General features: G+C 49.6%; 1 protein-coding gene across 7 annotated transcripts in view; it reads left to right on the top strand.

Annotated features, from left to right (window-relative positions):
• Window positions 1-27,109, top strand: part of ZFAT (zinc finger and AT-hook domain containing) — a 287,200-nt gene that overhangs the window by 114,332 nt on the left and 145,759 nt on the right. For 5 of the 7 annotated variants that reach the window (XR_009253547.1, XM_058699156.1, XM_058699154.1 and 2 more), the window contains 2 exons: window positions 13,418-13,594; window positions 26,719-26,970. Coding sequence is in view for 6 of the 7 variants with exons in the window: in XM_058699154.1 (XP_058555137.1) it covers window positions 13,418-13,594; window positions 26,719-26,970 (429 nt within the window). In the remaining variant the exon portion in view is untranslated. Of the gene's footprint in view, window positions 1-13,417; window positions 13,595-13,812; window positions 14,916-20,492; window positions 20,653-26,718; window positions 26,971-27,109 lie in introns of those variants that run through there. The other 2 variants (XM_058699157.1, XM_058699159.1) reach the window with 2 other exon arrangements.

Here is a 27,109-nt window from a genome sequence, read left to right as displayed (position 1 = left end):
TTTTTTTCAATGTTTATTTTTTTAATTGTTTTAATCTTTATTTACTTTTTGAGAGACGGAGCATGCGCGGGGGAGGGGCTGAGGGAGAGGGGGGGACACAGAAGCTGAAGCAGGCTCAGGGCTCTGAGCTGTCAGCACAGAGCCCAATACGGGGCTCGAACCCACGAACTGTGAGATTGTGACATGAGCCGAGGTCAAATAGTCAACCGACTGAGCCACTCAGATGCCCCTTAAATGTTTATTTTTGAGAGACACAGAGAGAGAGAGGTGGGGTGGGGGGAGACCCAGAATCGGAAGCAGGCTCCAGGCTCTGAGCTGTCAGTGCAGAGCTGGACATGGGGCTTGAATCCATGAACCGTGAGTTCATGACCTGAGCCGAAGTCGGATGCTTAACCAACTGAGCCACCCATGCGCCCCTCATGTGTCATTTTAAATAAGAGATTCATTTGTGAATTAGAGTCTACGTTTTACCTTACGTCTTTACCTTTAAAATGTGCTGTGTAAATTTTTTAAGTTGATGTATAGCACCCTGTAGAAAGGTATGTCTGGAATAGACAAACAGCTCCAGGAAATGTTCACAGACTGAACTCGCCGTGTGCCCAAACAGAACCCCGCCATACCCTAGAAGCCTCGACCCCAGGACCTTGAGTAAGGGTGACCCCAGCCTGACTCAGAGAGTGCGAGGTATCATGTTGCTTTTCTACTTCGTGTGACCGGAGGCTCGCCTGTCCTCGGAGTCCGGCTTCTCCGGCTCAGCATCAGTGCTGCACAGAAACGTGGCTGTAAATGGGAAGGCACCGTAAGACATGAGAATAACTTTTGTGCAGATTCAGAATTGGGTGGGCAGTGGCTGATGGTGATGAGGACAGAGAATCCGTGGCTGGCTGCAGTTGGGTCTGATTCACCTGCTGGGCTGACCAGGATGGACCCAGCCCCCACTGGACAATCAGCAGTGTCACATGGGGACTCGCTTAGGATGGGCACTCGGCCTGGGGTTGGGGGGGGGTGGGTGAGCTCTGCTTCTGCTGTGTGCTCACCTGCCTGCCGTGTGCCTTTTGGTCACCTCCCTGGGCCCAGCTTGTGCATCTAAAGTGGGGACAGCAGCCCCTCCCTCCCTGGATTGATGTGCAGGTTAAGTGGGTGACGGGCAAACTACGGCGCCTGGCAGAATTAGGATCAGTAAATGCTAGCCACGTTTTCATTATGGCCAACTTCTTCCGTCCCGTGAACGGAGGCTGTAGTGCCCTGATCGGCCACCAGAGGGTGTTGCTAGCACGTGTATGGCGGCCACTCGTTTCCTGCCTGTTGGTAACAACCCATGTTTTTGTTTTCTGTTTTGTGATTTGCTAACAAAGCTGTTTGTCCTGTATGTGGTGGCCCTCTGTTTCCTAGTTCTAGACCTCTTGCTAACCCGTGCAGTGGACACGCTTACTAAGTGTGTGGTCTGGGTGGGCAGCACCCACGTCTGGAGCTCTCATTTTCCAGCTCGCCGCTCCCTGGAGTGAATTGCTGTAGTAAATTATGACAGACACGCAGAGGGCGAAGTCCCCCCTTTTGGTGTAGCTCCTCTTCTTCGTTGTAATTAGCGGTTGGAAGTGTCTCTCGAAGCTTGATGCGGGCTGTGGGTGGGGGACCGGGGCTTGGGCTCCTCCCAGTGACCTGCTGTCGTGTTACAGGAAATAACGTGCTGTCCCGGCACATGTTGGCCACCAGGCGAGTGGCCCGTTGGAAGGTGTGGGTCAAGTTTTGACCTTGTGATTTATCGGGCTGGTTTCCTTGGCAACTCACTAACTTCTCTGAGCCCTTGCTTTCTCCTCCATAAATTGGGATGATGATGGGGAGGAGGATGATGAGGGTGATGACGATTGGGGTGGGAGCATCGACTTCGCTCCTTCACGGGTGGGTGGGGAGGATCAAGGGCCCACAGACATGAAGCTCTGTGTGAGCGAAGGAGGCAGTATAATATTATTCTGTGGCTGGGTTGGGCAGGGAAGGTTGAGGGTGCTACTTTGGGCCACGAAGTCTTCGTGTCTCCCCTTCCCATGGCTGACGTGGGGACTTTCCTCGAACCCCCAGCTTTGGGAGCTCCGGTGCCTTTTTCTGCCTGGCCTCCCCTAATCCTGGGCCCTCTGCGCACCTGGCCCGCCCATGTGTAGTTCTGGAATGTGGCACTTCAAGGCTGGGCTGTCCACACCCACCAGGCATCGTGTTGTGCTGGGTATAACTTTTGTGGAGAGAATGCCTTTTTCTTACTGATTCCGAATTGGAATCTGTCTTGCTCTGCTGGTTAAACCAATTTCCTCTTTTTTTTGTTTTTCTTCTTTCTTCTTTTTTGTTATCTGAATACTGTGCGCTTTTCTTTGTCATCCTAACGTTTCATTTGGAGAGAATGGCAGAGAGGCATAAGGCATAACGTCTCGTCTACCCTTGCCTGGCCAGCCACGTGTCTAATCACCTCAGAGAGAAATATCGACAAATCATCAGCCGTGGGAAACGTTTTGTCCCGTGTCCAGAGTCTGTGTCTCCAGCTCAGTGTCCGCAGCTGTGGCCTTGCTGCTTCTTCCAGCCAGTGTTTGGCCCAAACTGCCTGGGGTCAATGTCTACCTCCCCGCAAGAGGGAGACCTTATTTTGTCCCTTACTATCCGTTTATTTCTTTTTTTTTTTTTTTTTTTTTAATTTTTTTTTTCAACGTTTTTTATTTATTTTTGGGACAGAGAGAGACAGAGCATGAACGGGGGAGGGGCAGAGAGAGAGGGAGACACAGAACTGGAAACAGGCTCCAGGCTCCGAGCCATCAGCCCAGAGCCCGACGCGGGGCTCGAACTCACGGACCGCGAGATCGTGACCTGGCTGAAGTCGGACGCCTAACCGACTGCGCCACCCAGGCGCCCCAATATCCCTTTATTTCTAATACCTATTTAAGCGGGCTTTAAAAATGTCATTTCTTTCTCGGATGCTCACCCGTGTGATCACGACTGTGGAGATCTCTGAAACGAAGGGTAGCTGGCCTTTGAATATGCCTGTCCAGAGCCAGGAAGTGTTCCTGGGTATTGGGGGCTGGCTGGTTAGGAAGAGAGTCTGCAGCTCGCACTCTGCCTCCGTCTGTCCGTCTCTGTTTCCTCGGACAGGGCTCCCCGTCTTTCCCCGGCAGGCTGGCTGCAGCCCTCAGGTCACCCGCATGGAAAACCTCTTCTCAGAGGTTGCATTTGGAAGCCCTCAGGACAGGTCTAACCCACGAACTTGATCTGTTTGGCCTGCACAGGTTGGGTTTTGTTTTGTTTTTGCAGAAAAATCTCATTCAGTTGCCAGTGTTTAAAACCCCAGAAATTCCAAATACAGATTCAGCTTTTTGGCCTCCTTCGAGCTGGGAGGTGGCCCCGTTCTGATGTGCCTCGCTGCTCCTGCCTCCCTCGGGACGGGCCTCCTGCCATGGGGGCCGGTGGCCTCGCCACTCCTGGGCAGGCTTCCCTGGTGGCTTTTCCGAGGACCAGGACTTGCTGTCTGCCTCCAAAGGCACCCTCATGTGCCTCCCTACCTTGGATTTGTTCTCCCCCTCTCTACTCTGAAGGCTTTTCAAGGGTTGTGCTCTGCCCTTGTTGGCTGGCTTCTAGTCCTCGTTTTGGGAGTTCCCTTCTCCTGCCTCAAGCTGTCCTACCATCTCCTGGGCCAGCTCTGCCTCCCCTCCCGCGAAGTCTTCCTCCACATGCTTTCCTGTGGCGTGTGGTTAGTATGTTCCTGTATAGACACATGCCCACATGCATGCATGTACAAGATGTGTTCCTTCCTAATTTGTCCGTTTCTTTCGCACTGACCGAGTGGCTTTGGAACCACGTAGGCCTGAATTTGATCCTCTCGTACAAGTGATAGCATTCTTATCTGTAACAGGGGATAGTGATGTCTTCACGGCTGACTTACGTAGGAGGACCGCCTCGTACAGCTGTGTCGACTGCACACTGCACCAGGGCAACACATATAAGGGGACTCATTCACCTCATATATTTGTGTATTCCTTATGGCAGCTTTCTGCAAATGGTAGGAAAGTGTCAATGTTTCAAGAAAATCGGTATATTGTGACCACTTTCTGACAGGGGGAGCTAGCGTCTTGAGGAAGGGGTGCATTTACCCCCTTTCTCCCGGAGGCGTCTGTTAGTGACAGCCCTGCTTGTCAGGATCACACGCGACGGAGTGTGAAAGTGCTGGCATTCAGAAAATGTTTGTCTTGTCCTCTTTCTGGAAAGCAGTGTTTCAAATACTGTCACGGAAGTAAGCCCGCAAGTGGAGCCCCCAACCCCAGGGTGTGTTGGGGGTGCTGGGACAAGAGCGAGGCTCGAGTCAGGCTCTCCTGGGCTTGCGCCCGCCCTCCCTCCCAGCACTGAGACCGAGCTGCACTTCCGTGGGAATCTGGAAGTGTTACCGAGTCCCGTTGACTCAAAGACTCGCGTTGTAGCATCGCTAAAATCAGGAGCTGTCTTACAGCCTGTGTGATAAGAAACCAGTGTGTCTTAGTTTATTTGGCAGCGTTTTCATCTTTTTTAGTGGTATGTAAAGTATCAGTGCCTCTTAAAATGGGTGTTGTCTTAGATTTGAGGAAATACAATAATAAAACCCACTTCTTAGGATGGCTGTAAGATTAAGTACAGCGTGAGCCTTGCGTGGTGTGGCTGGTGGCGAGGGTTTAATTGATTTCAGCTCCCTGGTCTTTTACTTCTTCCTCATCGAATCGCCTGTGTGTTTGGTTACCGCAAGTTCCCGGTCATCGTGGTGACGATGATGATGTATGTGGCACATCCACAGCTGGTGGAAGGTTCTGTAAAATAAACTAAATGGAAGATAATGTCGTGTCCTGACCCAAGCCTCTTTTCCTGAAGATAAAAGGAAGAGGTATTTTTGATTGTACGAAGCTGCTCAATGAGCCTTTTTCATCACATTGGCTGTGACAGCAATCTGGCTTTATGTTGTTAAAATATTTCCACTCTTATTGGAAAGCTGCCAGCTCTTACGAATTTAATAACTTAAGGGCGAGTGAAAAACAAGAAAACAAAAATATTTAACTCTGAAAGAATTTGCCAGCCCTACTGTTTTCATAAGATAGATAATTTAATAGGATCTGAGTTTTGGCTGTTGAACTCTCTTTGAAGTTCATCAATCTGAGTAGAAGATAGTTACAAAGCAGAGGGTGATTTATACTAACCCAGAAGAGGAAAGAGATTTTTTTTTTTTAAACTAAAGCTTTTAAATAGAGTAATCTAATAGTCTGGTAATGTAGCATTTTGTCTTCTTGTGAGCATTGATAAATGTTTAAGCATGTTTAGAATCATCAGTTCATCTCACATTTATTGAGTGCCTACTGTGTCCCCAGTGGCATCATTGCTGAGGGTAAGATGGACGGCGTTGGGCTGGGTGGGGCTCTGGCTACAGGGAATGGGGGCTCCGGGGGCGGAAGGTGCTTGACATAGACGTGGGATGCCAGCCCTTCAGAGCCCGTATCACTCCGCTATCCCACAGAGGTGGGACAGGGACCTGGACTGACCCGTTTCTGCCCAGCCACCTCACCCCACCCTCCTGAGCCCTAGATTTCTCATAGGGTGTTTGGGATTGGATGGAGTTGTGGATATGTCAGGCAGGATACATGCCACTTCTCAAGTTCAGTGTCCTTTCTGGAGGATCCACACTGGTAGGGAGAGGTCTGTTTTGTCTGCCATGGTACTTTTTATTTATTTTTTTATTAAAAAAATTTTTTTTAATGTTTATTTATTTTTGAGAGAGAAGGGAGAGAGAGACAGAGAGTGAGCAGGGGAGGGGCAGAGAGAGGGAGGGAGGCACAGAATCCAAAGCAGGCTCCAGTCTCCGAGCTGTCAGCACAGAGCCTGATGCGGGGCTCGAACTCACGAGTCGTGAGATCGTGACCTGAGCCGAAGTCGGACGCCCCACCGACTGAGCCACCCAGGCGCCCCACTTTTTATTTGTTTAACTTTGTATTTTGAAATACTTTCTGGAAGGTTTCAAAGATAGTACTGAGAAGTCTCATATACGCTTTACCTGATTTACTCCATTTGTTTTTTTTTTTTATTTTTTATTTTTTTATTTTTTTATTTTTATTTTTTTATTTTTATTTTATTTTATTTTTTAATATATGAAATTTACTGTCAAATTGGTTTCCATACAACACCCAGTGCTCATCCCAAAAGGTGCCCTCCTCAATACCCATCACCCACCCTGCCCTCCCTCCCACCCCCCATCAACCCTCAGTTTGTTCTCAGTTTTTAACAGTCTCTTATGCTTTGGCTCTCTCCCACTCTAACCTCTTTTTTTTTTTTTTTTTTTTTTTCTTCCCCTCCCCCATGGGTTTTTGTTACGTTTCTCAGGATCCACATAAGAGTGAAACCATATGGTATCTGTCTTTCTCTCTATGGCTTATTTCACTTAGCATCACACTCTCCAGTTCCATCCACGTTGCTACAAAAGGCCATATTTCATTCTTTCTCATTGCCACGTAGTACTCCATTGTGTATATAAACCACAATTTCTTTATCCATTCATCAGTTGACGGACATTTAGGCTCTTTCCATAATTTGGCTATTGTTGAGAGTGCTGCTATAAACATTGGGGTACAAGTGCCCCTATGCATCAGTACTCCTGTATCCCTTGGGTAAATTCCTAGCAGTGCTATTGCTGGGTCATAGAGTAGATCGATTTTTAATTTTCTGAGGAACCTCCACACTGTTTTCCAGAGTGGCCGCACCAGTTTGCATTCCCACCAACAGCGCAAGAGGGTTCCCGTCTCTCCACATCCTCTCCAGCATCTATAGTCTCCTGATGTGTTCATTTTGGCCACTCTGACTGGCGTGAGGTGGTATCTGAGTGTGGTTTTGATTTGTATTTCCCTGATGAGGAGCGACGTTGAGCATCTTTTCATGTGCCTGTTGGCCATCCGGATGTCTTCACTCCATTTGTTTTTTGATAAAATATACATAGCATGAAATTTATCATTGTGACCGTTTTTAGGAATACAGCTTCGTGGCTTTAAGGACACTGACAGTGCTGCGCAGCCATCACCACTGTGCAGCTCCAGAGCTTTGTCATCAGCTAAACCCCACCCGAGTTACGTCTTAGGTAACTCTTGTGCAGTATCAGAGCAAGGAGTTGGTGTGGTACGATGTGCACGCATAGTTCTGGTCTCTTCTTATCACGTGTGTGGGTTCGTGTAGCCACCCCCTCAGTCCACAGGCAGAAGTCTTGTTGACATTTTGCCGGCGTGCGTGAGGAGTAGAGATGTTACTGCCCTATATGCCCTCTGTGCCCTCCGCTTGTCGTTGTCGCAAATGTTTCTTCTGCATATATTGAGAACCACATCAGACAGACTTCTGCTTTTTGCTTCAACTGTCAAAAATACTTCGGGAAACTAAAAGAAAAAGGAAAATCTGATGCATTTGCCCGTATTTTTACACTTTCCTTTGTACTTTTTTCCCTTTTGATGTCCCAAGATTCGTTGCTTTATCGTTTTCTTTCTATTCAGGGAACTCCCTTTAGCCATTCCTAGAGGTTAAGTCTGCTGGACAGCATTTTTACTTTTCCTTCCTCTGGGAATGGCTCAGTTTCCCCTTTATTTCTGAAGGACGTTTTTGCTGGATGTAGAATCGAGGTGATCACTTGCTTCCTTGCTGCACTCGAACAAGTGCCACTTCCTTCTGGCCCGCGTTGTGTGTGTTGGGAAATCTGCTGTCACTCAGATAGTTTCCCACATGGGAAGCTGTTCTCTGGGGTTCCCCCCTTGTCTCCAGTTTTCAGAAGTTTTGATTATCATGTGCCTTGGCGTAGATTTCTTTGGGTTTATCCTGTTTGGGATTTGCTGGCCTTCTTGAACGTGTGGGTTTATGTCTTTTGTCAGAGTTGGGAAATTTTCAGCCATTATTTCCCCGAATCCTTTCCCAGCCCCACTGTCTTTCTCCTCTTTTGGGACCCTGGTGCCACACAGGTTAGATCTTCAGTTATAGTCCCACACGTCCCTGAGGCCCCTTTCAGGTTTTTCAGTCTGTTTTCCCTGTTAATCAGATTGTGTGCTTTTCCTTGTTCCATCTTTGAGGTCCTTGATTTCTTTCTTCTGTCTTTTCCATTCTGTGTTGATGCTTGAAAAAATATGAGGAATGACTTTTTCTTGAATTCTGAGCATTTTAGGTGTAATGAGAGTCTGGATCCTCTCCGAATCTTCTGTTTTAGCAGGCCCCCTGACGCTGCTCTGGTGCAGACTTGGGGTGTTGCTTCGTCACTGCCAGTGAGGGTAGGTAGAACTCCAGGCTCCCTCCTTGGCCTCTGTTGATGCCTGCGGGAAGATGTGCCCCAGTACTGCTGGGCAGGATGGGGGTTCAGGCTCCCCACGGGGCCTCCTCTGACCCCAGCCCAGCAGGGAGTGGGAGGGGTGCTTCCTTAATTGCCTGGTCCGGGTGGAACCTTGCTCGGCCTTTGCCCACAGGGATGGGAGTGGGCAGCAGTGTGGTCTATGGGCTTTGGCTCTTGTAGGGTGGCTGTCGTCCTGAGCTCAGTGCTGGGAGAGGGACCGGGGTGGAGGGCAGGGTGGACGGAGGGTGGAGGGGCCAGGGCATTAGGGCCCCTGAGGGGAGGGAAAGGATAGGCGTGCATGATGTTTCTTTGTCTCTCTGTCTCCTGTGATGCACAGCAAACTGCTCAGTGATGCCGTTATCCTCAAGGGGAAGATAATGGGGCTGTCTCTGTTCTACAGGGCTCTGTATTATTTAGCTGTATTACGATGATTTTGATGATGATAGCAATAATAATAATAATAATAATAATAATAATAGAAATAAAATAAAATGAAATAAAATAAAATAGAATAAAATAAAATAAAATAAAAAACTCTGTTGTAGGACCAGGAGACCTGGGATGCCTGAATGCTGTCCTGCTCCGGTCATCCCACCTTGAGTGTCCCAGAGGAGATGGACTTACAAAGGACAGCAGCAAAAGGGACAGCATGCCCTTGATTGTGTGCTGGGGCCGGAGCAGCCTGTGAGCTGGCTGGAGCATGTGACTTCAGCTCAAGGCTGAACAGACTGTTTACTCAAGGGCCTGAGATTTGTGGGGAAGTCCCCTTGGGAGCAGGCCAGCTTTAGCTCACCTGTGTGTTGCCTGTGGCCAGAGTAAGAGGTGGGACCTGTTAGCTCCCAGTGACCCTCCCCGGCGTCCCAGGGGCCTAACCAACCTCCCAGGACCTACAAACCCATTCTACTTCATGACCTTCTTCAGGGAGTGGGGTCAGAGGCTTGCTCATCCAAGGTCCCCAGACAGGGTGGTGGTAAGCGGGTGGAGTCAGAGGTCACAGACAGGATGTGGCTTTTCCTGGCTTGGAGTGTTTGCACATCAGAGTTTAGAAATGGGGACTTGCTTATGCAATTATTTGGAGATTTTCCTTCTTAAAAGTATAGAGTAGTTGGCCAAAACTGGCAAATACTTCATAGAAATTGAACACTCAGACCCCAAACTTCTGTGATTTTCTTTGTGTTGAACGTGTGATTTTCTCTCTGAATCCTTTTGTTGAGGAGGACTGCACAGTAATTGGACCTAAAAATGCATCCAAATTATAGCATCTTCATCAGAATGAGCTGACAATATAATTATGATTGTTTTTCAGGGTATAAGATACATTTTTTCATATTCGTCCACTATGAAAAGTGAAAATAGCTCCCCTGTTGTTATTTTGGTGGGATAGCAGTTCTCCATGTTTGGGGGGAGGCAGTCTGATCTGCCACTCTCTTCCCACGTGTTGGCATTTTGCTTTGTGAGCATCTTTACAGAGGGCACGGTTTCCCTCCTTCTCGGAGGCCTGTGGTGTGTTCTCTCTGGGCTTCTGGAAGCAGCCACTCTTAAATCCAGGGTTGAATCGGGGCACCTGACCGGCTCAGTCTGTAGAGCGTGCGACTTGTAGTCTCGGGGTTGTGACTTTGAGCTCCACGTTGGGTGTAGAGATTACTTAAAAAGAAAATCTTAAAAAAAAAACTCAAGGTTGCCCGGTCGGTGGCAAAATAGAGCCCGCCCGCTGGTGCAGCTCGGTGCAGTCGTGTGGGCCTGTGGGCTGTTCCACGGCTGCGTTCCTTAGCGGTGCCGACCTTGGCAGGGCCACGTGGCTCCGGGGAGACCCGGGCCCAGGTCAGGTAAGGCTGCATTCCACCTTGACTCTGCGCTTCCCTGGCTGGGTGGCTGAGGGGAGGGCAGCCTCTCTGAACCTCCTGGGTCACGTGTCCTTACCTCTGCCCACACCTTGGGATCTCCAGGTCTAGCCTCCACCCGCGTCGTGGAGCGGACGTGCAGCAGGCTCTGGGGATGCACGTGCTCCTTGACAGCAGGCAGCCGAGGTCAGGTGCCAGCCTTACAGTGCGGCGGACTCGCCCGACCGCTGAGCGATGGCGGCGGCTGACTTGCAGCAGCCTCCAGCACTTGGCCAGACATAGATGCAAAGGTAGTCTTATTTGTCTGGTCTCTAGACAGTGCCTGGTATGCCTGTGAGCGGAGACCCCTCCCCATAACTCTGTGGTCCCTGAAAGTTCTGCTGCGTGAAATGTCACAGAATTCCCTTTCTCCTGAAAGCGTCACAGAAACCGATAATACGTACAGGTCTGTTGGGATAGTTTCGCAAAAACCGTAAGATGCACCTGTTCCCTGACGTGTCCGCCTCCCCTGGGCAGCTGGGGCCTGCTCCTTGGGGGGCTCCCGCCAGACTCCTCTCTGCCCCGGGGTCTGCAGGGGGCGCACCTGTGCCTGCTGCTCAGGACGTACTACAGTGAACAAGGAAGAACTTGATCAGTGGTTTGGGGATTATGCTCTTTGGAATGACTTTCATTTCAGATGCTGTTGGTTACGACGGTGAGGATTTTAGCCTGACTTGAAGGAACTCCACTCACGGGGTGTAGCCGAACCAGCTCACGTCAGAAGCGGGTCGCAGAGAGTCTGGTGTCTGCTTCCTGTGGACCGTGACTCTGGCAGCCTGCTTGTCCTCTCTCAGCCTCGGTTTCCTTACTGGTGGGAGGGGGATTACAAACCCTTTTCTGCCTGAGTCATGAGATCGCTGTTGGGTCAGCAGGAAGCGTGTTGAAAACAACGTGGCCTCGTAGAAAGACAAGAAGTGTTGCTGTAATCTCTTCCTCTTTGAATGGGAAGCATTTTGGGCTCCTTAGGAATAAAGCATTTCTTGGAAAAAATAAAATATCGATTGACACTATTCACGAGAGTGCCATTGAAGAAGCAGTGTTCTGCTTTGTTACATTTCTGTTTCTGGTGTTGTTTGGTCGGGGACAGTTCTCTTAGGTCGCCACCCCTCCTGCTCGTTCGTGGAGAAGCCCTTCCTTTGGATCCAGAGGGGGTTACTTGTGCAGCTCCGGTGCCTGGCGGGGCTCCGTCCTCACTGTGGCAGTGGCCAGCAGGCTCAATGCCTTTCTTTCCTGTCTCCTCCTTCTGGGAGGGGAATCTTGCCGTGAGGAGAAGGAGGAGGAAAATAGGGGTGGGGGAGGGCAAGGGGGTGGAGAGCAAGAGAGAGTCTGGTGTTAAGATGGGAGAAGTAAGCATATGGCAAGTGGCAGAGAGGAAGGATTGGTGTTCTGGAGAAAGAAGTTACTGGAACTCGGTCGTTGGGCGGGAGGGGCCGTTGCCTTGCCCCCCTGTCCAGTGATCTTCCAGGGTGGGCTGTGGCACCCTCTTAGCAGGTGCAGGCACTAAGGATGCACTGTCTTCGGAGAATTTTAAAGCAGTGACAGCATTTTTTAAAAAGTTTAATTATTCTGAGAGAGAGTGCAAGCAGGGAAGGGGCAGAGAGAGAGAGAGAGAGAGAGAGAGAGACAGAATCTGAAGCAGGCTCCAGGCTCTGAGCTGTCAGCACAGAGCCCGACATGGGGCTTGAACTCATGAACTTTGAGGTCATGACCTGAGCCGAAGTTGGATGCTTAACCGACCCAGCCACCCAGGCGCCCCAGACGTCATAGCATTTAAGTGTTGGTCTGCTTTTTTGTTTTTCTATCTCCCTGATCCACCAATTCTAAACAGTGTCAGTGGTAAAGATATTGCCTGCACTGGGGTAGCCCACTCCCATGGGTCCCCTCCCCCCCCCATCTGTGCCACTGCTGGTGCCAGACTTCATACCAGCAGGAGTCAGGCCGGGTGGGTGGGTGGGTGAAGGTGCAGGTGGGCGGGCAGGTGTGGCGGAGGAAGCCCTTGGAGGCCGTCTTCTGGTGGCTGCACGTGAAATAGGAACCAAGGTCAGCGGCCGCACGTGAGGATGGGCGGTGGGAATGGAGGGGTCTGAGACATTTATTTGTTCACCATCCACGGAGAGCAGGTGGCCTAGAGATGGCCTAGGATCGCTGTAGATCCGTCCAGCCTCCACAGAGAGCACGTGGCCTGGAGCGTGTGTGCCTGCCAGGCGGCACGGAGAGGCCCCGTGGGGCTAGTGATGGTGAGGGCCCAGCCGTGTGGGTGACGTGGGCGCGGGCACGTGGTCGGTGGAGTGCTGTGGTTTCCTGAGTGCCTGCTGTGTTCCCACCGCTGAGTGGGCACGTGAGCTGTGTGTCCTGTTTCGTACCCGCAACCGAGGGGTTCTCACTACTCCTCGGAGATCGCCCAGCTTTACAGCACTCACGGGTAGGGCTGGGAGTGTAATCTGGGTCCCTGCGGCTTCAAAGCCATTGTCCTGTCCATCGTACCAGTTCTTCTTGTTGTCAAAAAAAATTCCAGCTTCTAATTATTTTTTGATCCTAAATTTAATATTCCTATCTGTACCTACAGTTATCTTATCCAATTAAAAATGAGCGTTTTCCCATTATGTCTTCCTGCCTAGAATAATGGGATGAACTCTAACAGACTATTAGTAAATATTTGTGAATGGTGGTACTGCTTTCAAATAGGAATTAAGTAGCTTAAAAAAATCAACAGATTCCCATTCTTCTGGTTTCCAGTCCCTGTGCCAGCCAGTGCAAGGTGTGTCGGCTCTTGAGAGATGCTATTTTGATCAATTTTTTCCTGGTACCTAATTGGAGAGAGAGCCTCGCTGGAGCACTTCATTGCTGTCAGTGCGGTGCATTCATTTGAAGGCTGGGTTTCGTTCTTTCGTGTTGCCATGTTGATGCCAGAATCTGGGCTGTCTGGTAGGCTTTGGTAACGGGGGAGTCCGTATCAGATGCTCTCCGGAAGGGCGGTGGTTTTGAATTTCGGAAGAAAGAATTTTCTTGCAATTGGGGCCCCCTGAAGTTAGAAGTGAGCTGCCTGGTGTGGAGGTATCCACAAGAGGGACGCAGTCAGGTGGAGGCTGGCCATTGCTCAAAAGGGCAGCCTTCAATATTTTCCTTTGGCGACTGGAAGTAATCATTGTTTTTGTTCAGATGAAATAACGCAGTTTGCTTTTTCTCCCCCCCCTCACAGAGAACACGGCCATCTTCATGTGCAAATGCTGTAACCTTTTCTCACCAAATCAGTCGGAGCTCCTCTCCCACGTCTCTGAGAAGCACGCAGGAGAAGGGGTTAGTGCGGACGAGATCATCATTCCCCTCAGGCCTCTGAGCACTCCTGAACCCACCAACCCACACAAAAGCGGAGATGGTAAGGGGCCCGGGGTGCCGGGTGAGGGGCCATGGCCACGGATGTGCCTGCTGGTGACGATGGCTGTGATTTGCCTGCCAGCCCTTCGAGGCTGGGTTTCTGTTTGCTGGGCATAGAAACCCGGAAGGTTCCTGTCTCCAACAGTTGACAACTGTCCAGTTGTAGGTCCGTTCAAAATAAGGTTGTGGTTTTGAATTCACTGTACCTGGCCTCTGCAGGTGCTTCTCTGGCTTTGGAAGGAAGAATGAACGAAGGAACGAATGAATGATTGAGTGAATGAAAGGCGGGGATAGTGTCCAACAGCGTAAAAAAAACAAACGAACCGTGAGCTTGTTGTCGGACGAGTGGGGGTCTCAGCCAGCTCTAGGACCTACCAGTTGCATTACCTGAGGCAGATGATATAGCTTCTCTGAGCCACACCATGCTGCCCTGACAAATGAAGAGAACAGGCCTGTCACCAGGTGGGTGCTGAGGATTGGATGACGCCTGGCACAGGAGACAATGAAGGGAAGCTGTGACAACATACGTGATGAATGTGTAAGAATATATAATCTGAGACCCCGCGTTTCTGGACTGAGTGTGTGACCCTGGAACAAGGATCCAAATGGCAAAGCTTTGGTTCGCACAGACTCCATCAGGCTCACGGTCGGTGTGTGAAGTGAGATACATCTTGTCTGCAGCGTCCAGACATCTCCCACTGAATGGCATCAGATGCGGCAGGTGGATGGATTAGAGAAACCATCTAGGCCCCGTAATTAGGTCCCCACAGACAAAGACAATGTGTAGCCCGGTAAGAGTAGCTGCAAACGACAGGGGGGGGAAAAAAGCCCACAAAACTATTTTTATATGATGAGGGACAACGGCCAGTCGCCTGTGCAGAAGTGCAGTCTGTGGCCATCAGCGTTCCATCACAGGATTCATTAGCCACACTGATGCCCGACTGCTCTTTCCTGGGAATATTCAGGCTGGCATTTCTAAATAGACTGGCTTATTGATCATCTGTCTGACGTCGTTAACAAGGAGAGAGTCCAGACAAAACATGCTTTGGTTAATGAGTCCCTCTGGCCGTTCCCAGGGAGCTCAGAGGAATACACCTGACAGAGGAATAAGTTGTTGAGAAGTTAAGGGAAGTTCTGCAAGTCACTGTTAGTGGCGGGAGATGAAACGAGAGAACCCCGCACCTGAAACCGGTGATGGCGAATGAGGAGGAGCAGGAGGATTTGTGTCCTCGTCACCGGCAGCTGCTAGTGCTGTGTTCACGGTGTTTCAGCTCCAGCACTGGCCTCGTGAGCTCTTTCCACTTCGAGAAAGCAGGACTGAGGTGGGAAGTCACACATGATCACATCTCATCTCAGCCGATAGCGCACGTTTGATTCTCCTTGCTTTGGGGACGAGGAGGGGGAGGGAAGTCAATTTGTCATTAAGAATCTACCCAATAGCTTGATTAAAAACGGGCAAAAGACCTGAACAGACATTTTCCCAAAGAAGGCATACAGACGACCAACAGGTGCATGGAAAGATACTCAGTGTCACCACCCATCCGGGAGGGGCAGGTTAAAACCACAGTGAGGTATCACCTCACGGCCCTCGGAATGGCTGCCCTCAGGAAGACAACAGGTGCTGGCAAGGATGGGGAGAAAAGGGAACCCTCGCGTCCTGTCGGTGGGAATGTAAATTGGTGCAGCCACTATGGAAAATGCTTTGGGGGTTCCTCACAAAACTAAAGGTAGAATTAGTAAATGATCCAGCAATCTCACTTGTGGAAATACATCCAAAAGAAATGAAGGATCTTGAAGAGATACCCACACTCCCGTGTTCATTGCAGCATTATTCACAATGGACAGTCTAAGTGTCTGTCAACAGATGAATGGATGCAGAAAATGACACACACACACACACACACACACACACACACACACACACACACAGGAATATTATCCAGCCATAAAAAAGGAGAAGATCCTGCCATTTGCAACATGGACAAATCTGGAAGATACTGTCCTAAGTGAAATAAGCTAGACCCAGAAAGACAAATCCCGTATGATCGCACGTAGATGTGGAATCCAAAAGAGCTGAATTCATAGAATGAGAGAATAGAAAAGTGGCTTTCGGGCAGTGGGGGGATGGAGAGATGATAGTCTAGAGGGCACAAACTTTGAGATGAATAAGTCCCAGGGATCTAAGGTGCAGCAAACAACATTGTATTGTATACTTGAAGTTTGCAGACAGAGTAATCTTAAGTGTTCTCATCGAAAGAAGAAAAATGGTTACTATCGTTCATTGTGGTGAGCATTTCACAGGGTATTATGGACATTAAATCATCTTGTACACCTTGAAGAAAACATATTGTGTAACCTAAGTATATGCAATTTTTGGCTATCAATCAAAGAAAGAAAAAAAGAAAAAAGAATCTGCCTAATGCTAAGGCCTTCACAGTTCAGCCACGCCTCCCTCTGCCACCCAGCCTGGGAGTGAGTAAGGCTCATCCTTCCAGACCTCACTGGAGGATCCCTGATGACTTCCACATTCCCCACGGCTGCCTTCCTGTTGAGCAGTTAAGATGCCTTGGCTTGGGGAGCCCACGTGGCTCAGTCAGTTGAGCACCTGACTCTTGATTTCATCTCAGGTCATAGTCTCATGGGTCGTGGGTTCGAGCCCTGCATTGGTCTCTGTGCTGAGCGTGGGGCCTGCTTGGGATTCTCTCTCTGCCTCTCTCTCTGCCATTCTCTCGCTCTCTCTCAAAAATAAAGAAAATAAACTTTAAGAAAGAAAAAGACGCTTTGGCTTTCCAAAGAGTGTAGCTTAACGGACAGATGGAACCAAAACTTTACTCAGGAGCTGATTTAATCAGAACCCCTGTCTCTGGGGTTGAACATCTGTAGACTCAGAAGAATGGATAAACTCTTTTGTAAAATTCATATGGCAGAGAGAAGTCACGTGGATTAACGTGTCGAGAACTTTGAGAAAGCTTGTTACAAACCCTAAATTCTATTTTTATTCAGCTTTGCTTATTAAGATTTTCTTCCCACTAAAATGAAATGCGAATGAGGTAAAAGAATCTGAATTTTTCATTTCATTTCTAAATAATGAATAAATGATAAGAGAACAGATCTTCTGGAACTCTGTGCGTCAGTGTTTTCTAACACACACGTGTGCTGATTTCCACCACCCTTGCCCTCGTTACTGATCTTAGTGAAAGAGATGACTGTTTGCTCGGGAGGCCATCCCGGGCCCCCCTCTTCCTAGGGATCCCTCTTCCTGTTCGTCTCCCTGACAGCCAGCCCACCAGGCCCGTGTTCCCCCTCTTACCTGCTCTGCAGTCGTGGTCCATCACTCTGTGGGGATGACCGTGTGGGGTTTTTTTCCCCTTCATTCTCTGAATGTGGTGATTTGTATGGATGGATTTGCATACCCAGGGTCACTTCCTGGGATGCACCCCGCTTGGTGACGCCGCATAGTCCTTTTTAATATGCTGCTGGAGTTGGTCTGCTACTATTTTGATGAAGACATTTATGTTTAGATGCAGAGATAACGGTAGGATCATTTCTCTGATGTCTTTGGTTTGGGAATCAAAATGGTTTGTGGCCTCACAGAATGAGCTGGGAAGTGTTCCCTCCTCTTATGTTTTTTGTTTTGTTCATTTTTTTTTTTTTCTTTTGGAAGATTTTTGAAGTGTTAGTGTCCATTCTTCTGAAATGTTTGATAGAATTCACCAGCGAAGCCCTTTAGTTCTGGGCTTTTCGTTTTTGGTGGGAAGATTTTTGATTACTGACTCCGTTTTTTTGCTTGTGATAGGTGTACGAATATTTTCTGTTTCTTCTTGAATTCTTTTCGGTAGTTTGTGTCTTTCTAGGAAATTTTCCATTTCCTCAAAGTTATCTGATTTGTTGGCATATAATTAATTGTTCATAGTATTCCTTTAGAATTGTAAAAACCTTTTTTTGGTAAGATTAATACTAATTGTCCATCTTTCATTCTTGATTTTAGCTGTTTGAGTCTTCCCTCTCTTTTCTTGGTGAGTTTAGCTAAAAGTTTGTCAGTTTTTTTTTTTTTATTTTATCTTTTGTTTTTCTGTCTCACCTCTTTACACTCTTAATTTCATTTTATTTTTTGTTTTCCTGCTTGCTGTGCATTTGGTTTGCTTCTGTTTTCTCTGGTTTCTTGAGTTGGAAAAGTAGGCCACTGATTTGAGATCTTTCTGTATTTCACATAGGCCTTTACAGCTATAAAGTGCCTTGTGAAGGCTGCTTGCACTGCGTCCCATGAATGCTCGCACGTTGTGTTTTCCTTTTGATCATCTCAGTGTATTTCCTAGTTTCCCTTCTGATACTGTCTTTGACCCATGGGTTATGTAGGGGTACCATTTAGTTTCCATGTACTTACGAGTTTTTCACATTTCTTTGTGTCCTTTTTAAAATTGAATCTTAATTCACATACATTAGATGCAGTATGTAAGAAGATGGTTATTCTGTATTTTTATACATTAGGAAGTGATCACCATGATGGCTCTGGTTACTCTCTGTCACCATCTGTGGCTGTATCGAAGTTATTACAATATTATTGATTATATTTTCTATGCTGTACTTTTCATCCCTGTGACTTATTTACTTTGTCCCTGGAAGTCTGTGCCTCTTAATCCCCTTCGTGTATTTAACCTGTCTCCCCAGCCGTCTCTCTCTGGCAACCACCAGTTCTCTGTAACAACAAGTCTTTCTGTTCTGTTTGTTCTTTTGTTTTTTAGAATCCGTATATAAGTGAAATCATATATATTTATCTTTTTCTTTCAGACTTATTTTACTTAGCATGATACCCTCTGTGTTGTTGTGAATGGCAAGATTTCATTCTTTTTTTATGGCTAGGTAATATTCTAATGTCTGTCTGTGCGTGTGTGTGCATTGTGTGTGTATACATATGTATACACATGTGCGTATATATACATATGTATGTACACACCCCCCACATCTTTTTTATCCATTCATCTATTGATGGACACTTCGGTTGCTTCCGTATCTTGGGTATTGTAAATACTGTCGCAGTGAATGTAGATATGGATGTATCTTTTCAAATTAGTACTTTTGTTTTCTTCAGTACCTAGAAGTGGAATTGGCAGATCGTAGGGTAGTTCTTTTTTTAACTTTCTGAGGAAACCCCATCCTGTCCTCCACAGTGGCTGCACCAGTTTGCATTCCCACCAGCAGTGCACGAGGGTTCCTTTTTCTCCACATCCTCGCCTGTTTCTTGTGTTTTTGATTTTAGCCATTCTGACGGGTGTGAGGTGTAGTTTTGCCTTTGCACTTCCCTGATGATGAGTGATGTTGAGCATCTTTTCGTGTGTCTTGTTGGCCATCTGTAGGTCTTCTTTGGAAAAATGTCTGCTCGGGTCCTCTGCGCATTTTTGATTGATTTTTTTTGTTGTTTTTTGTTATTCACACGTGTGGTTTTTTATTTCTAATTCCCGTCCACATACTTTGTATGATTTCAGTCTCTGTACATTTACTGAGACTTGATTTATGGCCTAACATGTGGTCTGTCCTGGAGAACGTTCCATGTGCAACTGAGAAGCGTTTATGTTCTGCTGATGGTGGTGTTAGGCTTTGTTTTTACAGTGCCATCCACGTCTTCCATCTCCTTGCTGATGCTCGGATTTTATAATTGAGGAATATGTGCTCAGAGACTGGGGGAGTTACGACAACACCCTCAAGGTTACCTGGTCAGTAGGTGGGAGAGTGGGATTGGACCCAGCTGCCCTGGTGGCATTTGCTTGTTCTTACACTGATGTGGGTATCATCAAATTCTTACCGTGAAGCTACTTTAAGAATTATTTTCCAGGGCAGCCTGAGTGGCTCAGTTGGTTAGGCGACTCTGGGTTTCGGCTCAGGTCATGATCTCATGGTTTGTGGGTTCGATCCCCACGTTGGGCTCCGTGCTGACATAGAGCCTACTTGGGATGCTCTCCCTCCCTCCCTCTCTGCCCCTCCCCGATCTGCATGTTTTCATGTGCACACTTGCCCTCTCTCAAAATAAATAAATAAAAACTTAAAGAAAAAAGGAATTATTTTCTTTTGTTAACGAATTTACCTTCGACCCAAATTTTTCTTGAACACGTTTTCTCTCTCTCTTTTTTGGTGTATGTATACTGGAAGATTAGTTGCCTGTACAGTTTAATTTTTAAAAGTATTTAAGACTTTAATTAAACTCAGATTCTTAATACGAGCAAATTTCTTCAAAAGTCTTTCATTAAGAACTCCGAGTCTTTCTTTTTTCTCTCTGTGCGAGTCCATACTATTTGAGGCTTCTAGAAGCTTAGTTTCTCTCTAATGATTTCTATTCAGGCTTAACCTTCACAATTCATTTTAAGTTGAGAGATACTTGAAATGGTTTAATTAAACCTTTAACTGAGCAGTAATTGATTTATTATCTTGGTCTCCCTTTATAACATGAAGGTTCCTAAATCCTTTGGTTTATTTTATAGCCTTTTAATCTTTTTTGCTCATGTAGGAAGTGGTCTGCATTAGAACCTTTCATTTTCTCCCCTCTTCCTAATCAAGTCTCTGGCTGTGGTCCAGGAAGAAACTGCCTCGTGGAGAGAACGTGTGTGTGTGAGTGTGTGGTTGTGTCGGTGAATGTGTGTGGGTGTGTGTTTGGGCGTCAGTGATGGGTGAGCATGTATGTGCCCACATCTCTTCGTCCTGATGGCGCCTGGGGCAGGCGGGCTTCCTGGAGCTGGAACTCAAGCGGGTCACCAGAGAGCCTTGTTTGAGCTCTTTTATCTTGTTCCTCTTTCAGACCTTCCATAGAAACTCTTCTCCTTCTTATCTCTTCCTTTCCTCCCATCCTGCTTCTTTTTTTTTTTTTTTTTTTTTTTTTTAATGTTTATTCATCTTTGAGAGAGAGCACAAGTGGAGGAGGTGGGGCAGAGAGACAGGGAGACACAGAATCCGAAGCAGGCTCCAGGCTCCGAGCCGTCAGCACAGAGCCCGACGCGGGGCTCGAACCCACGAACCGTGACATCATGACCTGAGCCGAAGTCAAGACACTTAACCAGCTGAGCCACCCAGGTGCCTCTCGCTTCTTTATTCAGGAGCCGTGCACCTGTTACCTGCCTGGGTGCCGAGCTGGGGGCAGGGTGCCGGACGCAGGGGGCGCTGTTCCCGTGGGTCCACCTCCTGGCTGGTGGGTGGCTGGTGGGCAGAGAGGCGGTTGTGCAGTGCAGTGGGGAAAGCACTTCTCTGGGCCCAAGTGCAGGCTGCTAAAGAGGGGGTCACAGAGTCTAGTTTGAGGGTGAGAGGAAGCTTCCCACAGGAAGTTGGCATCTAAATTTAAGTGTCTGTGTCGTCTCTTCTGGACAGCTGCCACCATAAGGTCTCGCTGAGTGTCTGTAGGCGTGTTGCACTTGCTGTTCCAGAAGCCACCGAAACCTGAGCCCTCTCTTCTACTCTGGTAGGCAGCATGGGGGTAGTTAAAGAGCACCCATCTCGGATACACTCGTTCCAGTTGTGGAGCGGTCACGTGACAGCCATGGCTGCCGTGGCCCACAGCCTGCTTTTGTGCAGATTACGAAAGGGCGCCCCCGTTCTGGGCTGGTGAGTTAGTGGTAGCAGGCTTTCTTTCTGGGCGAACCAGCCGAAAACGTGATCGGGGCTGATGCAGCCCGTGCGCAGTGCCCACCCGCCTCGCGGAGCATGGCCCAGGGATCGGCCCCCCGCCTGCCCTCCGCGGGCACAGCTGCGGAGGCCCTGCTGCTGGCCTACGGGAGTGGCTCTCGGCATCTGTCACAGGGAGATAAGATGCCAGCCTTTATTTTTGAAGAGGTTATGGGATAAATACACGTTAATACCTAATGCCTTAGTACGTGGTGAGTGCACGAAGCACTTCACGGCCCCGGAGTCAGAGCGCTCCAAGGCTTGTAGCTGGATGACACCGTCATCACTTTCCTGCAGAGTGCAGAGGACAGGTCAAATCGTATTATTTCTGTGCTCGGGAATTAATTGAGCCGACACAGGAGTGAAGCTCACGGACTCGGAGGCAAACAGTGGGTTTAAAGCCTTGCTCTGCCACTCATCTCTTCTGTGTCTTGCGGCAAATTGAGCGATCTTCTTAAAACTCAGCATCTTTTTCTGTAGAATGGGAATAACACCAGTGGTTCCCAGGCATTTGATGGGAAAACGCATGTGAAGTGCTTTGTGCGATGCTGAGCTGTACGTGCTTAATGATCGCTGGTTGTTGCCGTTGTTCGCATGACATTTCCGCATCATTGCTGGGAAGTCCACGGGGAGCAGGCTTGGGGTGCCTTGCCTCCCCGGTGCCTCGTGTTCCAGGGCCAGCCGCAGTCTGTCCCGTGAAGGGGACGCCGCGTTCCCCATAAGCCTAGAAGGCTCACACTCCCGCGCTTCTGATATATAATTCATCGTCTTCCCATTGCTTCCTGGGCTCTTTGGAAGTAAAAGTCGGAGACTGAGTGTCAGGCCCAACTGTGTGAAGAGTTTCAGGATTTTCCTAAATTCTTGAGTTGGAGTGACACGATTAAGCCGCGGAGTGAGGGTGCTGGCTTTCTCCTTAGTCTTTAGCACAATGAAATGTGGATGCCCCGAATTCTGCCCTGGCTTTCTTGCCGTGTGAGAAACTCTAAATGAAGAAATCAAGGCAAAAGTGCAGTAATGAACAAGAACGGGTGTGCATTGACGAATCATGTGATGTGATGGTAGCCTGGCTGGGAGGCTGATAGTTCCTTCAGGGAGACTGTCCATGTCAGAATATTAATGAGCATGGCCGTAGTAATGAGCAGCTGTCACTTATCCATCACCTTCTAAGTACTACGCTCAACATCTTAATGGGTTGCTTTTATTTATAAGTGACTATAAAACAGACAGTCTTGTGTTTATTCTTCATATTGGAAATGGAAGCTCCGGGGATTGAACTCAAGGCGGCCTGTCTCCCAGGTGTTGTTCTCTGCACCACACACACTGGTGCCTTGAACATGCTGAGCACCCACCCGAGGGGTACGTGACTCAGTGGAAAGATCTGGGCCGGGGAGAAGGAAACCTGGATCCTGGCTCTGAGCTCAGCAGCAGGCTCTGAAAAATGTGCTGAGTGCCTCGAACCTTTGAGTCCCTCATTTCTTTTCCTATTGAGGAAATTACATTTGCTACATCCATCTCTTAAGGTTTTTATGAGGATGAAATGAGATAATAACTGGGAAAGTGCCTCGCACACTTGAGTGATGTACAAATAAAGGGCTCACGTTATTAGATTTTTAGTAGCGTGGAGCTGGTTTTTTCATGGTGCCCATGTTGTCTTCTGATTGAATTTAAAAACTCTTGGCAGAGGCTTCCTGTCCCTTGCTCGTTTTGGCCTTGGATCCTCTGACTGTGAGGAAGCTGTCCCCCAACTACAGCTTTGGGACAGGGTTGAAATGATGCATGCTGGCTCGCCCCTTTCTTCCTTTGGGAAACTGTGGATGCAGGAAATGGCCTCCTGTCATCAAACAACTGATGGACGGGTATTTACTTATTCGGTGGCTACGACATCTCCAGCTCTGTCTGCGATCCTGTGGGCCCTGGGGATTCAACCTTGGGATGTGTGACAGAGGTGGGGAGAAAGGGACACATGCAGTCGGAGGCTGTGTCGGTGACTTACATGCTACGTGTGTCTCATACTGTCAGCGTGAGACCAGCTGGGGCGGCCTCGTGGAGGAGGCTCTGAGGGTTTGAATTGGGGCCTGGGGTGCAGGAGGTGGGCACAGGCAGGGGGTGAAGTGCAGGTATAAGAAAAGAGGCTGGGCTTACCTGTGCAGATTTTGGGAGATCTAGAACATTGCCAAGCAGCTGGGAGAGAGCACAGCTCTGTGTGTGTGTGTGTGTGTGTGTGTGTGTGTGTGTGTGTGTGTGTTGAGCCTTGTGAGAAAGGACCTAGAAAGCCAGGTCTGAGTGTTGTAAACAATGGAAAGTTCCAGAGCAAGGGCACAGCAGTGAGACAAGGGGTGGAGGCGGAGGAGGGCGGGAGCAGGAGGTTGGAGGCCATGTGAAGGGATCTAGGTGACAGGGAATGGAGAGGGGGTTCTGTGGGCAGATGTCTTTGGGACAGATCACAGAGACACCAGACAGAGGGACCCACGGAGGAGGAAGGGGACGGAAAGGAAGCCCATGCCGAGGTCTAGGACCTCGCTTGCCCGGGGCCCGGGTTCTCAGCACGTCTGCGGGGCGTCCGTGGTTGCGCCGGTTCTCAGTGCTCTTCAGTTATTCCAAGTTCACTTATGAATATTTCATTTTTTGCTAACTAATTGGTCTTGAGCATCTGCATTATGGATGTGGCAAGATGTAAGATGAGTTTTGTCACCGTCGTGTTAGAGGTTTTCCAAGGCTCTCAGGGCTGATTTTGTGTCTCTCCCTTGACAGCCAGATTATGCACCGCTCACCAGTTTAATTCACTGGGATTTATCAGTGCCTGCCAGCCCTGCGGGATACCAGGTTAGGTGTTGGGGGGGCAATGGGCAGTCAGGACCAGGGCCTTGAGTCCCCCGTGCACAGACTGCGGCAGGCAGAACCTCGCACCCCGTGGCACTGTGGCACGTGTTCCGGCTTGTCTCCGAGGAGGGAAGGTGGGGTGCCCTGCCGCTGTGAGCATGCTGAACCCCGGGTGAGGGGCACGGTTGCCCACAAGACTGCTGGCCCCAGCTGTAAGTTTGGGGGTCCCCAGGACCAGCTAGCTACGAATCCGGGGGACCCCAAGGGCTCTCTCAGCTTCCGTGGTTTGTTAGAATGACTCAGAACTCAGGAAAGCAGCATACCACGATTACCATTTTCTATAAAATGTGTATGAGTCAGAACCAGCCAAAGGGAGAGATGCAGGGGCCGAGTCTGGGGTTGGAGGGTTTGAGGTGTGGACCTTTTGGTCACCCTCCTCCCCCTGTGGAGTCCTGGATGCCTTGCCTTCTTCCGGCTGTCTTACATGATAGGACCCAAGAACTTCCAGCCAGGGACGCTCATCCCAGCCTTCGGTGTCCAGAGGTTTTGTGGCGGGCTTGGTGACCCACTGCCTACGTGGCTGGCCGTTGGTCCCATGCTCGTCCTGTAGGTTCAGATGAAGACGTTTGTTCTCCGGTTCCTCCAGAGGTCAGGGCCGGTCTGACTTGTCACAGGGCTCGTCATAAATCACGTTGTTAGACCAGGCATACAGGCACCCCTGTCGGGCAGGACCTCCTGGGGGTCTGGAGGTCCCCCCCCCCCCCCCCCCCCCCCCAGTAGCCAGGGGCAGAGGCCAGACGTCTTGTCTACATGGCTGCGTCCTCATAGGGCATTCAGGCCGTCTGCATGGCAGGGTTCAGGGTCCCTCTTCGGTGTTGCGCCTGGGCCACAGGCGTCCGTAACTGTCACGAGACACATTTCTGTAGCCCAGCCGACGTGACACGCAGTGCGTGTTTCATAGCCTCTCCGCCAGTCCTTCTCTGCTGTTTCTTGCCGCTTCAGTAACTTGCACAAGATCATGCCATGGTGACGGAAAACAAGGAGAACTGTTCTCATGACCGTGAGGTAAACAGTTCTGTCCTTACTGTGTACATCCCTTCCCTCGCCGCCCCCTCCGGCCTCCCGTACACGTCGGCTGGGCCTTGTGTCTACACAGCTGTTCTGCTCGGTAAAACCCGGTGTGGGCCACGGGATCGAAGCGTCCTGTGCCCTCGTTCGTGCCACCTGGTCTCTGCCTTTGCCTGCCTGTTGTGAAGTGCTCCCTCCCCGGCCCCCCGTCTCCAACACGCCCCGGACAGAGCGGGAAGGCAGGAATTGTATGCTTTACTGCGGCCCTGGCCGACGAGGGCTCCGCTGTGGCTCTCGGTCGGTGCCGACCCAACCCGGCCCTGCAGCTCCACAGAAGCCCTGCCCCTTCAAGGGCTCCCCCCACCCCAGCTCTTCCCCCGTTCCAGTGCTCCGTCTCCCCGAGTTCTTGGGGACCCCGCGTCAGAGCAGGCTCCTCTGTCCAGGGCCCATGTTGTCAAGCCTCTCACTGGTTCCCGGCAGATTCTGCCCCAGAACCGTCCTGCCCTCCTCTCCTCTGTGGTCTCCCTGCCTGACTTGGGAGCACAGCAGCCCGCCTCACAGGTCCTCATGGGGGTGGCCGAGGGCGGGTGGGTGACACTTTCCTGTGCAGGGCGGTAGCCTTGGAGAGAGCAGGAGGGGCCCCGAAGACCTCACCGCTCGGTGCGTGACCATTTTCCCAGGGTGGGTGCTGGACCTAGGACCTCTCCCCTCCTCCGCTGCTCAGAGTCAGAGAGGATGGTGCCCTGCAGGCGCCTGGCCCTGGGGCGCCGGCCACACTGTGCTGGCTTCCTGCTTGGCGTCTCTCAGGGTACCTGTCCCGTGACATCACCTGGGCCCGCGCCCCTCCACCTTCACATGAGCAACAGCAGGATGCTCCCTGACCCCGCTCGCCAGTCTCACTTCCACCTGCATTCTGGAGGTGACTGCCTTAAACACGAGTGCTAATTAACCAGAGTTACAAGTTGACAAATGATTTGAAGCTTGCTCCAGAGCGGCTCTGAGCATGCCATCCAACTCACTAGGTCGCTAGGAAACTTGAAGCATGTTGCTCTTGTCTTTAGTCCTGTAATTGGTAGATTGAGATTGTAATTCTTTTTTCCCTGTTTTATCAGAACAATTTGGCTGTAATAATTATGACGCCTTGAAATAATCTGAATAGTTGTGCAGCTCATTATGAGCCTGAAAGGCTAAGCGGCCTTTGAGAATCCTTCACAAAGAAGTCCTTAAGCACTTTTCCGAGAACTGGGTATAAATGGAGCTGCTGCTTGCTTCACTAGGAGTCTGATTTGTGAACCGGGCGGCTGCCGGTCACAGTTCAAAATCATCCCCACTTTACGGAGGAAGCCTGTGCCAAGGTTTGATCACATAGTATTTTTAAAGGAGAGTATTAGAAAACTGGTTATACGTTGGCACGTGGATGCAAAACTATGAGCACTAAAGGTACGTCTGCAGCTGTTAATTTCTGGAACGGCTTCAGACTTTCTGTTTTTCATAAAACCCGAAACTGAACACATTCCCACATTTGGAAGTTGAGTGCGTGCCGTGCACTGTCGCCTCCTGTGACTCCGTTGTGCCCTCTTGTTTCCTTGGTAGAGTTTTCGGTCATGAAGAGGAAGAGAGGCAGGCCGAAGGGGTCCACGAAGAAGCCCAGCGGCGAGGAGGACCTGGCAGAGAGCGTCGTTAGTCCGCAGGAGGGCAGTCCGCCGGCCCCAGAGGAGGGGAGCAGCCTGGCTCCGGGCAGCTTGGAGTGCGGCCAGTGCCGTCGAAAGTTCTCTAACCCGCGCCAGCTGAGGAAGCACGTCTGCATCATCGTGCTGAACTGGGGTGAGGAGGACGGAGACGCAGGTACGTTGCCCAAGGGCCGGACGCGCCAGTTGCTCGCGAAGATGTGTAACTGCGGACATCCGTTTGCCCTGGGTCAGTTACTGCATGGAGATCGAGTGCTTTTGTACGCGGCCTACCTATCTGGAAAAGTCTCTGTTTG

The sequence above is a fragment of the Neofelis nebulosa genome, chromosome 14 (assembly GCF_028018385.1).
Source record: "Neofelis nebulosa isolate mNeoNeb1 chromosome 14, mNeoNeb1.pri, whole genome shotgun sequence".
Classification (NCBI taxonomy): Eukaryota; Metazoa; Chordata; class Mammalia; order Carnivora; family Felidae; genus Neofelis; species Neofelis nebulosa.
This window is presented reverse-complemented; position numbering and strand designations above follow the sequence as displayed.